At 41.5% G+C, this 14,683-nt stretch overlaps 1 protein-coding gene across 1 annotated transcript in view; it reads left to right on the forward strand.

Annotated features, from left to right (window-relative positions):
- Positions 1 to 14,683, forward strand: part of LOC126109564 (uncharacterized) — a 151,297-nt gene that overhangs the window by 29,654 nt on the left and 106,960 nt on the right. The window contains exons 2-3 of the mRNA XM_049914586.1: positions 5,045 to 5,204; positions 10,727 to 10,855. Coding sequence (XP_049770543.1) covers positions 5,045 to 5,204; positions 10,727 to 10,855 — 289 coding nt within the window. The remainder of the gene's footprint in view (positions 1 to 5,044; positions 5,205 to 10,726; positions 10,856 to 14,683) is intronic.

Here is a 14,683-nt window from a genome sequence, read left to right on the forward strand (position 1 = left end):
AACGTCCAATGAAAAGCTGTAGCACACTTGTTTTTGTCGAACTCCAACACACAGAAAGCTCGCTCCGCACCTGAAGTTGGCATGTTTGCGACTAGCGCTGACTATCGCCAAATTAGCAAACTACGCTGTGGCAGTATACATGAAAAAAGCTTTCAGGGTTTCTCTTCAAAATGACATAAGTATATCTGTACAGTGTTTGCTTCTTGTTCAAAAAATAATTGAAAGTGTTCCCAGACTTTATGTACACCCTGTACTTAATGTATTGACTCATTGTAAAGTAATTGAACAACGGATAGTCCAGTTTGGTGTATCAATAATATTGTGAAAAGGATAGATTGCTATTCATTGTAAAGATGACACGTTGAATTGCAGACAGGCACAACAAAAAGACTGTTACACATTTAGCTTTCAGCTGGAGCCTTCTTCAGTGAAGAAAACACACACACACACACACACACACACACACACACACACACACACAAGCAAGCACAGCTCGAAGCTCACATGACTAATATCTCCTGCAGCTCCAGCCAGAGAGCACTTTTTCTTTCTTGTCTGAATGTGAAAATATTTTGCAGATTGCCACCTCTGTATGCAGAAATGTACGTTGTAATAAGAGAGCTTTCCCAGAAAGATTTAAGGGTTCATTTTTCCCATTTGCTGTTAGTCTGGAACAACTGAGAAATATCTTGAAAGTGGTTCTATGAGCCTGTGCCAAGCACTTAATTGTGAATTGCAAAGTAGTCGTGTAGATGTAGGTGGCATCCAGATGTAGGTACTCTCCACAAGCCACCATACAGAATGTGGCGGAGGGTATCCTGTACCATTACTAGTTATTTTCTTTCCTGTTCGGTTCGCAAATAGAGCGATAGAAAAAATGACTTTTTGTATGCCTCCATATGAGCCCTAATTTCTTGAGTCTTATCTTCGTGGTCCTTAGGAGCAGTGTATGTTGCTGGCAGTAGAATCGTTCAGCAGTCAGCTTCAAATGCATGTTATCTAGAGTTTCTCAGTAGTGTTTCTCGAAAAGAACATCGCCTTCCCTCCAGTAATTCCCATTTGAGTTCCCGAAGCATCTCTGTAACATGTGTTGTTTGATCCTACTGGTAACAAATCTAGCAGTGTGCTCTGAATCGCTTCGATGTTTTCCTTTAATCTGACCTGGTACGGGTTCCAAACACTCGAGCAGTACTCAAGAATAGGTCACACCATCATTCTATATACGGACTTCTTTGCAGGTGAATGATACTTTCCTAAAATTATTCCTATAAATGAAGTCATCCATTCTCCTTCCGTGCCACAGTTTTCATGTGCTTTTGTTCCATTTCATATTGGTTTGCAATGCTACGCCCAGTTATTTAAATGACTTGACTGTGTCAGGCAGAACACTAGTAATATTTTAACCGAACATCACAGGTTTGTTCTATGTATCAATGTGCATTAAGTTATGTTTTACCACATTTAGAGCTAGCTGCCATTCATCACACAGACTAGAAATTTTGTCTAACAAGGGGACCATCAGAAGTCTAAACAACGGATTTTGATGGGTCTCGGATATGTTGTAGAGGGACATGCCCTGAGTATGAGGCTATCCGCTTTTTTAGCGACAGGCCTTAGTTTTCGAGAAAATTGATTTTGAAGTTCAGTGCGCGCTGTAATACCGTGCTGGAGGTACCGTGTTTGGGTCCTTCTGTGTTTTTGCTTTCCTAAAATCAGAATAGTCCGAATTTTTTCCATTTTATTTTACAGAATATCTACAAACAGTGTATGCACATTGTGTGAAATTATTAAGAAATATTCAGTTTTGCCATAGTAATTTAATTTTCATGTCATTATTACAAAATCTTACTCGCTATTGCCTGCATCGCTTGCTATGCCACAACAGAAATCTGGATGATATTTGTCATAAAAGCAACCGAAACACAATGTTTTACAACACCAAGCACATTTCATAAAAGCTACTGTCTTCCAGGTGCATGGAGTTTTTAAGAGTGATACCAAAAAACATTGTTCATTTACATTCAAAAAGGTTTCTCTTTCATCCGTTAACTTTGATGTGAACCATGCATATTTCATCCGATTCGAAAAAGCTTGTACCCTGAATTGATGCAAAATTAATGAGTGTAGTTCTATGGAATTGCCCCTAGATGCAATTCCTCTATTGGTCTTCAACAAATGGGAAGCATTCTGAATTTTCTTTGTGAGCATTTTAACCTGTTGGTAAAAATATGTCACAAGGCTGGCAAAGTGGAGTACACTTTGGTGGGATAACTTTTACAGTGCAGGTGCACATTCCTCTCATTCATGAAAGTGGTGATTGTATATGGTCAGATCAGTGTGCCCTCACCTATATCTATATCTATCATATATAGAAATTTTTCCTGTCCCACGTACAGAAGAATCATAGATTTTAAAAAGTCTCCGTACACCAGTTTCGTGAACTTCCCTAATTTTGTGCAGGATACAATTACATTTCTAAATTTGGGGATTAATTCATCTACTCTTTCCTGAGCATTAGGGCCAAATTTTTCCGACGCTTCCTGCATACATAAAGAAACGTACAGGATCACCTTTCCTGATGCAGTTAGTGTACTGTGCTGTGTACAAATGACTTACCTTGTTTAAATCTTCTCTCTGCACGAGAATGGTTCTCACCCCTTTCTCTGAGAGGGATTTATTGTATGTTGATTGATACTGACAGCCTGTTTGATTGGTGTTGATTATGTAATTGAGGCTAAAATTCGCAATAAGTATTTTTGTTTGTGTGTGGAATTCTCCACAAAGCTACTAAAACTTCTTCCATCGTTGCACATTCTTTGGAACTGATGAACTTCATAATCTTCTTTTGCCTAATTTTATGCTTTTGCTTAAATCGTTCACCCAAGCAGAGCTGGCCACGAAATGAAAGTAACTGATAAAAGTGGAACAGCAGCGTTCGTCACCCATTGCTGTGAAGTTCTGGTTGTCACCTGCTCGCAGAAGAGATTATATTATTTTCAAAGGCCCGTCTGTTTCTTACAATGTATTTGACATATATGTTGATATAATTTAGCTGTTTCTAATTCTGCCTCGCTTCGACAAACTGTTCTCATGATCAATAGTGTTCCATTTGTCATAAGTTCCACCTTGCTTCACATCCTCTTGACATCGGTATAGCTTTGATTTAGGTTTTAATTAAGAGATGCCATGGACTGCAAACTCTTTATGCTCAATTTTGGTTGTGCTACTGCAAGAGCAACTCCTCATTCTTTGTAGGATACACACACATAATTTGCTGCTTCATGTGAGATTTTGTCGGCAATGAAATCGCCATCTCCGTCTACTCCCATATACTGCAAAGTAAATAGCTTTATATTATGTGGATTTGTACGCAAGAAAGAGAACATCCACACAAAAGTGAAACTTACCACCTCATATTCGTGCACCTCGTCTTCTTCGTTGATTAATAATTCGTCATAGATGATCCGTATCTTGGCCAACAGGTCTTGTATTGAGATACATATCTCATTGCCAATTGCAATTTAATTAGCAGAAATCGTGCTGGACCATGTATTTGTTAGCAGATTTATATTACGAAGTAACTTTTCAGGGTATTTGAGGGCGTTATGATTTCGCCTCTCAATTGTTCATTCAACTCCTCTACCTCTGATGTATCTTCTTATGGCTGCACTTCTGTACACACACTTGGGTCGTCCATTTCACTGTACTCTTCAAACATGCATGGCACTAACCACGCATTGCGAGCAGAAGACATTGAAGACAAATACAAAATTAGCGGTTTAGGAGATAGGTCATCGCCTTTTGTTTGACCATGGCAATACATGTTTGTAATACCCTGAGGAATGTCTGTGTGAACTCTGTGTATCATTAAATTATATCGCCTTAGCCAAATAAAAGGCGGTGACCAGGGCGATACACTGTCACAATACACAGAGTTTCCATGGGAAGTCCGCGCAGACAGTCTGCATTCTGTTTGGCCGAGCCTACACAGTTTTAACTTCTTAATAATTTCACACAATTTACACTGTTTGTTGATAATCTGTAAAATAAAATGGAAAAATATTGACTATTCTGATTTTTTTTTAAAAAAGCAATGACGTGAAAGGACCCGAGCATGGTACATCCAGCATGGTAGCTGTAAACCTTAACCGTTGTGCCACACTCACTTGATTCGAGCTTGGCTAACATTAAGCATATTACAGTGTGCAGTGAACTTCAGAACTAATTTTCTCGAAAACCGAGGCCCATCCCTAAAAAAGAGGATGTCCTCCTACTCCGGTCATATCTGTCTACAAGATATCTGAGACCCATCAGAATCCATTATTTACACTTCTGATGGTCCCCTTGTAAGTCATCTTGTATCTTGCTACGGTGACTCAACTTCAACACATTACCGTACACCACAGCATCGTCAGCAAACGATCGCAAATTGCTACCCACCCTGTCCACCAAATAATTTATGTATATCGAGAACAACAGCGGTCCTACCACACTTCCCTGGGGCACTCCTGACGATACCTTCGTCTCTGACGAACACTCGATGTCGAGGACAACGTACTGAGCTCTGTTATTTAAGAAGTCTTTCAGCCACTCGCATATCTGTGATGTTGTTCCGTATAGTCGTACCTACGTGAACAGCCCTCAGTGAGGCACTGTGTCAAATGCTTTCCAGAAATCTGGAAATTTGGAATTTGCCTGAGGCAAATGCCATGGTTGTTCTTTCGAAAAACATTCGTGCTATTTCCTTCTCCAATCCGAGCTTGTCAGCTATCTCTTATTATTCTTTTTCTAATGGACTGTTACACTGTAAACTTCCTTAATTTTTTAGATTTTCTTTCTTACACTTGTACAGCCGAGTCAAGTGTGTCATCTATGTCTACAGGAAGTTAAAAAGTAACCCTTCTAGCTTCAACAGTGAGTGGCATCCTTTCATATACTTTAAAACTGAAATTAATTTCTTCTATTTTTTTGCATTACAGTTTTGGCTTAAGATGGCCGGTGGTATAAATACGACAAAAATAACACTTTTTTGGTGAATTTGCAGGTCGGGTGAAGAAGGCTTCTATCCCCAGCTCATCGCGTCTGCCGAAGCGAGGCTGCGTAAAGTGAAGCCGGACAGTCGTGTACTTCGTACAGAGGAGCCTGCTCTCAGGAAGGAGACCACGAGTTCCGAACAGTGGGAGGAGGTCACCTCGGAGGTGGAGGTGAGAACTGGTCTTTTCGCCTCTAATCTCTGACTGCTTATACAGTGGAGAAACATTATCACGTAGTGCAAATTTACCTGCCATCTATAGTTTGCCATTGGAATGATGCTTGCACAGCGGATTTTAATAGAAATTTGTTCATCTCTTTATTTGCTACCTTTAATATAAAAATACCTTAATCTTAATAAGACAGTGGAAACTCGAGGTAGGAATATCAGAAATGTAGGGAAAGACAGAATGCTGCTTGCTGTAAAGAAGTCACATAAAGTTGCAGATAAGCACAATTAAGACACTTACATTAAGCTTTCGACCACAGCCTTCCTTGGCAAAAGAAAAACACGCACCATTCGTATACACGAGCAAGCACACCTCGCACTCGCGTGACCACCAACTGCAGCATCTCAGGCCAGCATTCCAGCCCGAGATGCTGGAGTTGGTAGTCATGTGCGGATGAGGTGTGCTTGCGTATGTATATGAATGGTACCGTATTTACTCGAATCTAAGCTACACTTTTTTTCCGGTTTTTGTAATCCAAAAAACCGCCTGCGGCTTAGAATCGAGTGCAAAGTAAGCGGATGTTCTGAAAAATGTTGGTAGGTGCCGCCACAACCAACTTCTGCCGTCGAATATATGTAGCGCTACGCAGGCATGCTTTGCAGGCACAAAGATAAATACTGGCGCCAAAACCTCTGCGTCAGTAAATAAATTAAAAAAAAAAAAGTTGGAAGACGAGCTTTTTTTCTCCGTCACGAGTTTCGACCACTGCATTTTCATACATAATCCAACGAAGTAAATACAAATTCCGTTTTGTTCATCTTCGAATGCAGCAGCATTTCAATGTACTACGAAAATCTGACTGGCAAGACTGTTTATGATGTTTGTCAACATGGCCAACTCTACATTCTGATTTCTGAATTTTTTTCCTACCTGTGAGAAGAGATGGTTGCTAATAGGAACTATTATGAATTGTGAATCACATGCAGTATTCTCTTTACCATAAGAATAATATGAATATAAACATTTTGCCATGTATTCTTTCATGTTTGCTGCTATCTCATTTAAATCCTGTCTGCCTATTAAACTACGAAACTAGAGTGAGACAACAGCAAAGGCGGAAGAATACACATATCATGTCATGTTTATATTCGTATTATTCTTATGCCTAATAGTGATACAGTCAGAAATGAAGCACGGCAATTGACTAGATTTTTAAATCTAAGATGACTCTAAGTTCTATGCAGAATTTAATGTACTAAAGAGGCGTCTGCAAAGATTTTCAAATGGAGAAAAATTTCCGCTAAACTCTCGTTCAGAACATCTTCTATCATATGCAGTCTATTATTTGGTTGTTGTTGATCATTATCAAAGAAAGCAGTATTGTAAGTAACAGCAAATAGCAGTCTCTTGCCATTGTTTCACCAATAAGACGATTCTTTTTTTTTTTAAATAAAAAAAGGTGGCGGTAGCGTGCACAAGAGCAAGCCATGCCGTGAGCGGTGACAGGTCGTAAACACTCATTATCAGAATGCGACAAACAATGCATGACCCAGTACAGTAATGCATTTTCAGCTTAGTGACGTAAACACCTATAACAAAGAGAACGGCACTTATCAGATCAAAGAAAAATAAGCAATCAATTCAAACCAGACGAAGCACGCGAAAAAGAAAGGGTACCCGTATAAATACAGACGGAGCACCTGACGCATAGCAATGGCTACCTGGTAAAGCTAACTGCTAAGCTTACGACTCGAACCAAACAACTGTAGCTGTATCGTCATTCATTCGACCTAAATTGTGTTTCATATTACAATGGACCAACTTTGTTTCGATTTGGAGGTGCGGCCTAAAACTTTTCTCTCCCCTTGAATTTAGAGTCTCAAATTTCAGGTGCGGCTTAGATTCGGGAAAATTTTTTTCCTTGATTTCGAGTTTCATTTCTCAGGTGCGGCTTAGATTCAAGTAAATACGGTAAGTGTTTTCCTTTGCTGATGGAGGTTGTGGCCAAAAGTTTAATATATGTATCTTTAAATTGTGCCTGTCTGCAACTTTGTGTCTTTACGGTAAGTAGCATTCTGTCTTTTTGTACATTGTTCATCGTAATAAGTAATATGAGGGCTGTTCAAGAAATGTCTGTCTTTTATTTACAAAATCGGTCTTAAGTCGCATAAAATTGTTTGACTCCTGTCACTTTCAGAGTAGTTCCCTTTGGCTTCTACACACGTCTCCCAACACTGCTGCCACTGCTGGAAGAATCAGAGGAGAGTCCCTTTGGTATGGTGCGCAGCTGCTCTATCAAATTCTGAATAATCTCTTCCGTGTTCTGAAATCCGGTCCCTTTTAGAGTATTTTCCCATTTAGAAAAACCAGAACTGCTTCAATGCTAGGTCAAGGGAACAGTCTGAGATAATTGTGAATGGTGAGTGAAAATTCCAAATGTCCCCTGCCCACAAGTCCAGCCATTTGCATCTCTCAGCTCCATGAAGGTGGTGCAGACCCTGTTGGCAGTACTTACTGACGTTGACATCTTCTGAGGTGTACTAGTGATGAACCGTGCCATTGGAATTAAAAAAGATAGTCAGCATGCAGATCTGGCTCTCGTTTTTGTGTCTGCTTCCATTGAAATGACTGGAACTTTGTCATTGAGTTGTACCCATAAACCCAGGACTCGTCGCCAGTGATTGCTATGTTACAAAAGTTGGGGTAACTGTTCTCAGTGTATAGCATGTACTGTGCGATCTCCAAATGAAGTTGCTTCTGCTCATCGTTAGCAACTTTGGCCAAGATCCTCCTGGGGTCCAAATGATCTGTTAAAATGAAATAAATGTATTGAATACTAATTTAAATGTCATCTGCAAGTTCCGTGATTTGATTCATCAATTGTGCATCATCAAGGTCTGTACACAATCAGTAACAACCTCGTTTGTGAATTTAAGGGCCTCCCTGAATGTGCTGCAGTCCTCATTGTTGAGGGATCATCTTTGAAGAAGCTGTACCACTCCTTTATCTGTGTGGTACTTTGTCCTTAAACACTTGTCAGGCCTTATCGATTGTTCTAACATGGTAAGCCCCAAGCTAAAAACAGTCTGTTGCAATAACATTGTTCCACCTTTTCTGTCATGGCCTACAACACAAAATATGACGACTACCACTTACATTTGTTCACTTGTCAATGGCTAGCCACTAGCTGCTTGTTATTGTAATCGTGAAAAAATCAGGCGCACACACTACATATACATACCAAGTGTGCCCTGATACCGTTGTTTGTTTCAATGACAAAAAATAAGGTTGGGTAGTTTACGACTAGCCCTCGTACATAATTTGCAGTAAAGAGAACAACAAGTGTGTTAATATTATATTCATTAAACATCCTATTATGTGGATTATCTAGTAATTGGGTGGGGTGTGATCTTTTGTGTGTGTGTGTGTGTGTGTGTGTGTGTGTGTGTGTGTGTGTGTGTGTGTGTGTGTGGGTGGGTGGGTGTGGGGGGGGGGGGCTAGAGAGAGAGACAGATATATATGATATGTGTGGATGGATATGTGTGTGTGCGCGCGAGTGTATACCCGTCCTTTTTTCCCCCTAAGGTAAGTCTTTCCGCTCCCGGGACTGGAATGACTCCTTACCCTCTCCCTTAAAACCCACATCCTTTCGTCTTTCCCTCTCCTTCCCTCTTTCCTGATGAGGCAACAGTTTGTTGCGAAAGCTTGAATTTTGTGTGTATGTTTGTGTTCGTTTGTGTGTCTGTCGACCTGCCAGCACTTTCATTTGGTAAGTCACATCATCTTTGTTTTTAGGTATATATGACAAAGTAACACGTAATGAAACCTCGTGTTAAGGTTAAGTTTGTAGGTAACAATTAGATTGTCAGTTGACGAATCCAACAAATGTGAATTTGAAATAAATATTCTGATAATGTGTTGGTTATTTGTTTATAGAACAGCACAATAACTTTTTGTCGTAATTAATGCACTATTAGATATATAAACCAAAGATGCAAGATAAATTCGGGAAGTTTGTATTATGTAATAGACAAATCTTTGATGAATATTTTGGCACTTATTATGTGTATCGTATGTCAACTTTGCAAAATACAAAGTGATGTCATTGTGTAACTCTTACATAATACTAATTTATGTGGTTAAAATTTATGACTGAGTAGAGCCATATATTACGCTTTTTTGTATGGCATGGGTGGAACAAAAATGGTAACTTACCAAAAATTTGCCAACAGCCAACAAACAAGCTTTATCATGGGTAAGTTTGTCTGCTGATGTTTGTCATGATCTTCTGACTCATTCTGGCGTAGGGTGTCAATTGGAAATTTGCTTAAAGGTTTTTTGGCGGCAGCCTCTCCCCAAATCAATTGTGTGTGAGCTAGTAAATTATTAAAATACACAGCAGTTTGAGCAACTGAATTGAGTAGTCACAGATATATCAGTTTAGGCATTACCAGACATTCATTTGCTAGTGTGATGTAGCCTCATTTTTTTGGTAAGTTAACCTTGTTCATTAAACAATGGAAAGTCCATGTTGGAATATCTACTACATTATGAAAAGGTTAGATTGCTACTCACCATACAGATGACACACTGAGTTGCAGACAGGCACAGTGAAAACACTGTTACACATTTAGTGGAGATGCTGAGTCACAATAGGCACAACAAAAAGATTCACACAGTTATAGCTTCTGGCCATTAAGGCCTTTGTCAGCAATACACACACACACACACACACACACACACACACACACAAAAGCAAACGCAACTTGCACACATGTCTGCAGTCTCAGATAACTGAAACCACCAGTGCATTGGGGGTGGCGGACAGTGAAATGTTGTAGCGGAAAGGAGAGAAATAAAAAGAAATTGAAAGACGGGGTGTGGCAATGAAATGATGGCTGTGTAGTGCTGGAATGGGAACAGGGAGGGGCTGGATGGATGAGGACAGTAACTAATGAAGGTTGAGGCCAGGTGGGTTACAGGAATGTAGGATATATTGCAAAGAAAGTTTCCACCTGCGCAATTTAGAAAAGCTGGTGTTGGTGAGAAGGATCCACATGGCACAGGCTGTGAAGCAGTCATTGAGATTAGGGATATTATGTTTGGCAGCGTGTTCGCAACAGGGTGGTCCAACTGTTTTTTGGCCACAGTTTGTCGGTGACCATTCATGCGGACAGACAGCTTTTTGTTCTCCTGCTTCCAGCTCAATGTTTGATCTTTATGGTAAGTAGCAATCTATCTTTTCCATAATATTGTTAACTTTGTTCGTCCAGAATGACATTCTGGAGTTGGCGGTCATGTGTGCATGAGGTGTGCTTGCTTCTGTGAATGAATGGTGCATCTCTCTTTTTCTGACAAAAACTGTGTCTGAAACTTGTGTGTAAGTGTCTTTAACTTGTGCCTGCCTGTAACTTAACGTGTCATCTTTACAGTAAGTGGCAATCTACATTTTCTTACATTGTTAGTATGTGAATTACTTTGGTTACACCCAGAGTACATAGCAATTGTGGTTGTTTACATTCTAGAAATGGAGTGATGAGATGCGTGCGAAAGAGAAAGAGATGAAGCTGGCTGTGTCAGAACCGATGGATGTGTCAGAATTGCCAGCAGTGCGGTCAAGAGCTAAAGTGTCTGCCTCAGCAAAACCTGCAAGTGTAAGTGTGCAATCTTAACATCTGTTTATTTTAGAGATTTGGAACATCGTGTTCTATTGTGACCATTTTGTATGCACATTCTTGTGTGCCTCAGCTATCTTTGGCCAATGATTAACTGTCTACATCTAGATTAGATTTATTTTAACACTGTGAAAGCCACCTAGTTGTGCACGGCAAATTATTCATTTTATCTTGTTATAATTTCCCCTCTTTCATGTCCCATTAGCAAATGATGTGTTGGAAGAACATGTGTCTTTATAAGCTATCTGTGGTCTTGACACACCACGCCTCCCCTCCTTTTTGTGTGTGTGCGTGCGCGGGAGGGGGGGTGTGTGTGTAGAAGATCAGAGCAACATAATTTTAGATAGATTTTCACTCTTTAATTTCTTCCTGGACAGATAGCTGGGTTGAGCAATGTACCACTAATACTGTACACAAGGGAAAGCTGTCACCCGTCACATCAAATAGAAATTCTATTCGAATCATCCTGAACTTGGCAGCAAATTGTCTGATTGCTGTTCGTCCTGTTTGGCAGAAATTTTATGTACACAGAGAGCAGGATTGGTCCTGTCCCACTTCCATAGGTCACTCCTGATACTGATCTTACCTCATCTCTGACAAACACTTGCCGTCAGTGAAAACACACTAGGTTTTAGAACTCAAAATTAGTTGAGCCTATCACGTATTTTGAGCAAGCAGTAAAGGAAACAAAAGAAAAATTCAGAGTAGATATTAAAATCCATGGAGAAGAAATAAAAACTTTAAGGTTTGCTGATGACATTGTAATTCTGTCAGAGACAGCGAAGGACTTCGAAGAGCAGTTGAACGGAATGGACAGTGTCTTGAAAGGAGGGTATAAGATGAACATCAACAAAAGCAAAATGAGGATAATGAAATGTAGTCGAATTAAATTAGGTGATGCTGAGGGAATTAGATTAGGAAATGAGACAGTTAAAGTAGTAAAGGAGTTTTGCTATTTGGGGAGCAAAATAACTCGTGATGGTTGAAGTAGGAGGATATAAAATGTAGACTGTCAATGGCAACGAAAGTGTTTCTGAAGAGGAGAAATATGTTTACATCGAGTATAGACTTAAGTGTCAGGCAGTCGTTTGTGAAAGTATATGTATGGAGTGTAGCCATGTATGGAAGTGAAACATGGACGATAACTAGTTTGGACAAGAAGAGAATAGAAGCTTTCGAAATGTGAATGTTGAAGATTAGATGGGTAGTTCACATAACTAATGAGGAGGTATTGAATAGAATTGGGGAGTAGAGGAGCTTGTGGCACAACTTGACTAGAAGACGGGATCGGTTGGTAGGACATGTTCTGAGGCATCAAGGGATCACCAATTTAGTATTGGAGGGCAGTGTGGAGGGTAAAAATCGTAGAGGGACACCAGTTGATGAATACACTAAGCAGATTCTGAAGGATGTAGGTTGCAGTAGGTACTGGGAGATGAAGCAGCTTGCACAGGATAGAGTAGCGTGGAGAGCTGCATCAAACCAGTCGCAGGACTGAAGATAACAACAACAACAACAACAACAACAACAACAACAACAACATCATGTATTTGAGAACACATTCTGTTTGCTCAGCCCTTCAGCAGTGCGGTGTGGACAAAAGCTCCTTGGATGGTGGTTTCAGTTGTAGCGCCATTAGGTCACAGTCTTAAGGTGTGTTTCTTCTTCTGACAATGGAAATATCCTCAGAGACTGTAAAGGCTTCGTTGCTATTTGAATGCAAGCAATCTCAGCAAGCCAAACTGTTTTCACATAATCACATAGCCATTGGCTCGTGACACATTTGATCATTGCTTAAGTTCATAGGCTGCGTCAATGTGTGATTGGAACTCGTAGTGCAAAAGAGTTGTTACAACACGGTCCAGTCGCATTAATGTGATCATTGCCTGTGTTTGACATCGTCATGCACCACTCGCAGACTGCAGATGGGAGCACTAGCAGTGGAAGGAGATGTGGAAAACAGTGCAGTGATTGTCTTATAGTGTTAAAGGATCGATTTATCTGCCATGCGAAAGTGAATTATCATTGATTTTTTGGCCAAGGCTGGAAGCGTTTCCAAAACCGGTAAGTCTGTAAACTGTTCGCGTGGCTCTGTGGTTGGAGTATATTGCGCATGGCAAAATGACACTATCCGAATCCAGCTCCTAGGCAACTGTGGTTTACCAGGGCCTGTAGTTGATAGTGGTGAATGGAGACTGGAGATGTTTACCGGCGAATAGACATGCAACTATTGAGCGACTGACGGCCCAGATGAACCGAGGGCTACCGACAGTGTCTCCAGAATGACAGTTCAGCAAACATTGCTGCTTATAGGCCTCTGCAGCAGGTGGCTGGCTCATGCAACTGAGCCGACTGCTGTTCGTCACCAACAAAGGCTGCAATTTGCACACAAATATTACAACTGACGTCCACTGTGTGGTGACAGACTGTCTTCTCAGACGAGTCAGGTTTTTGCTCTGTGTGACAGCCAGCCACCGACGGTCTTGCCGCAGTGGTAACACCGGTTCCCGTCAGATCACTGTAGTTTAAGCGCTGTCGGGCTGGGCTAGCACTCGGATGGGTGACCGTCCGGTCTGCCGAGTGCTGTCGGCAAGCGGGGTGCACTCAGCCCTTTGAGTCAAACTGAGGAGCTACTCGATTGAGAAGTAGCGGCTCCGGTCTCTGAAACTGTCATACGGCCGGGAGAGGGGTGTGCTCACCACGTGCCCCTCCGTATCTGCATCCAGTGATGCCTACGGTCTGAGGATGACACGGTGGCCGGTCGGTACCGTTGGACCTTCGTGGCCTGTGTGGGAGGAGTTTAGTTTAGTTTAGGACAGCTAGGCATTGGTGAGTGTGGCATGAAATGTCTGAAAGCAAACTCCCTGCAAAAACTGTCAGAAGGGTCCAGGCCAGAGGACATTCCCTGGGTGGTATCCACATTCTGGGAGGCAAAGTGGATCGACACAAGTATATCTGTCATTCAGGGCCGTGTTCACACACACATGTGGTTTGTTCTTCCTTAGCACAATGGCATTTACCAGCTGGACAGTGCAGTGTATCTCCCAACTCATATCGTATGTGCGTGGTTCGAAGAGCACCGGGGTGAGTTTACTGTACTCTCCTGGCCACCAAACTCCCCATATTTAAACCCAATTGTGAATCTGTGGGACTGCCTCGATCACCCGTATCCGCCGAAGATCCTCGTACGAAAAATGTAGTGCACCTGACCGCGGCACTGGAGTCTGCGTGGCTCCACATCCCTGTCGGTACCTTCCAGAAACTCACTAACTCTCTTCCCGTGTGTCCCGCAGCAGTCTCTGTTGCAAAAGGTGGTTATTCAAGCTTTTGGCATGTGGTCACTGTTGTGACTCGCCGACCATTCAGAGTGCCGCCGCACGATTACGCGCTTCCTCGACGTGCGGCGCTGTCTGCCAGCCGTGCAGCAGCCGCGCCACCTGAGCGGCCGGCCAGCCAGCGGCCGCTATACTTGGACTCGGTGCTGATTTGAATGTTTCAGTGTTCACATCTCTTGCTTTGTCAACTTGCTCTGTGACTTACGTGTGTTGCGTCGTTTTTGAAAGATATGTGCTCAACTTGACGTTATAACAGTCACGTTAATGGGGCCGGATAGTGTATTTGCTTCATTTAGCACTGATGCCGACAACTTATCTACCTCGAGTCCTCTGCCTTTTCTGTTGTAAAGGTGCTTTTGAATTCCTTTGGCTTCTCTGTACATCCTGGCATAGCACCACTTCGGCCTTGATAAAACTACAGCACCAGAGAATTTAATTTTACAGTCCCTGGTCTCAGGATATTGTTTGCTAC

Source organism: Schistocerca cancellata, chromosome 12 (genome assembly GCF_023864275.1).
Source record: "Schistocerca cancellata isolate TAMUIC-IGC-003103 chromosome 12, iqSchCanc2.1, whole genome shotgun sequence".
In the NCBI taxonomy this organism is placed as follows: Eukaryota; Metazoa; Arthropoda; class Insecta; order Orthoptera; family Acrididae; genus Schistocerca; species Schistocerca cancellata.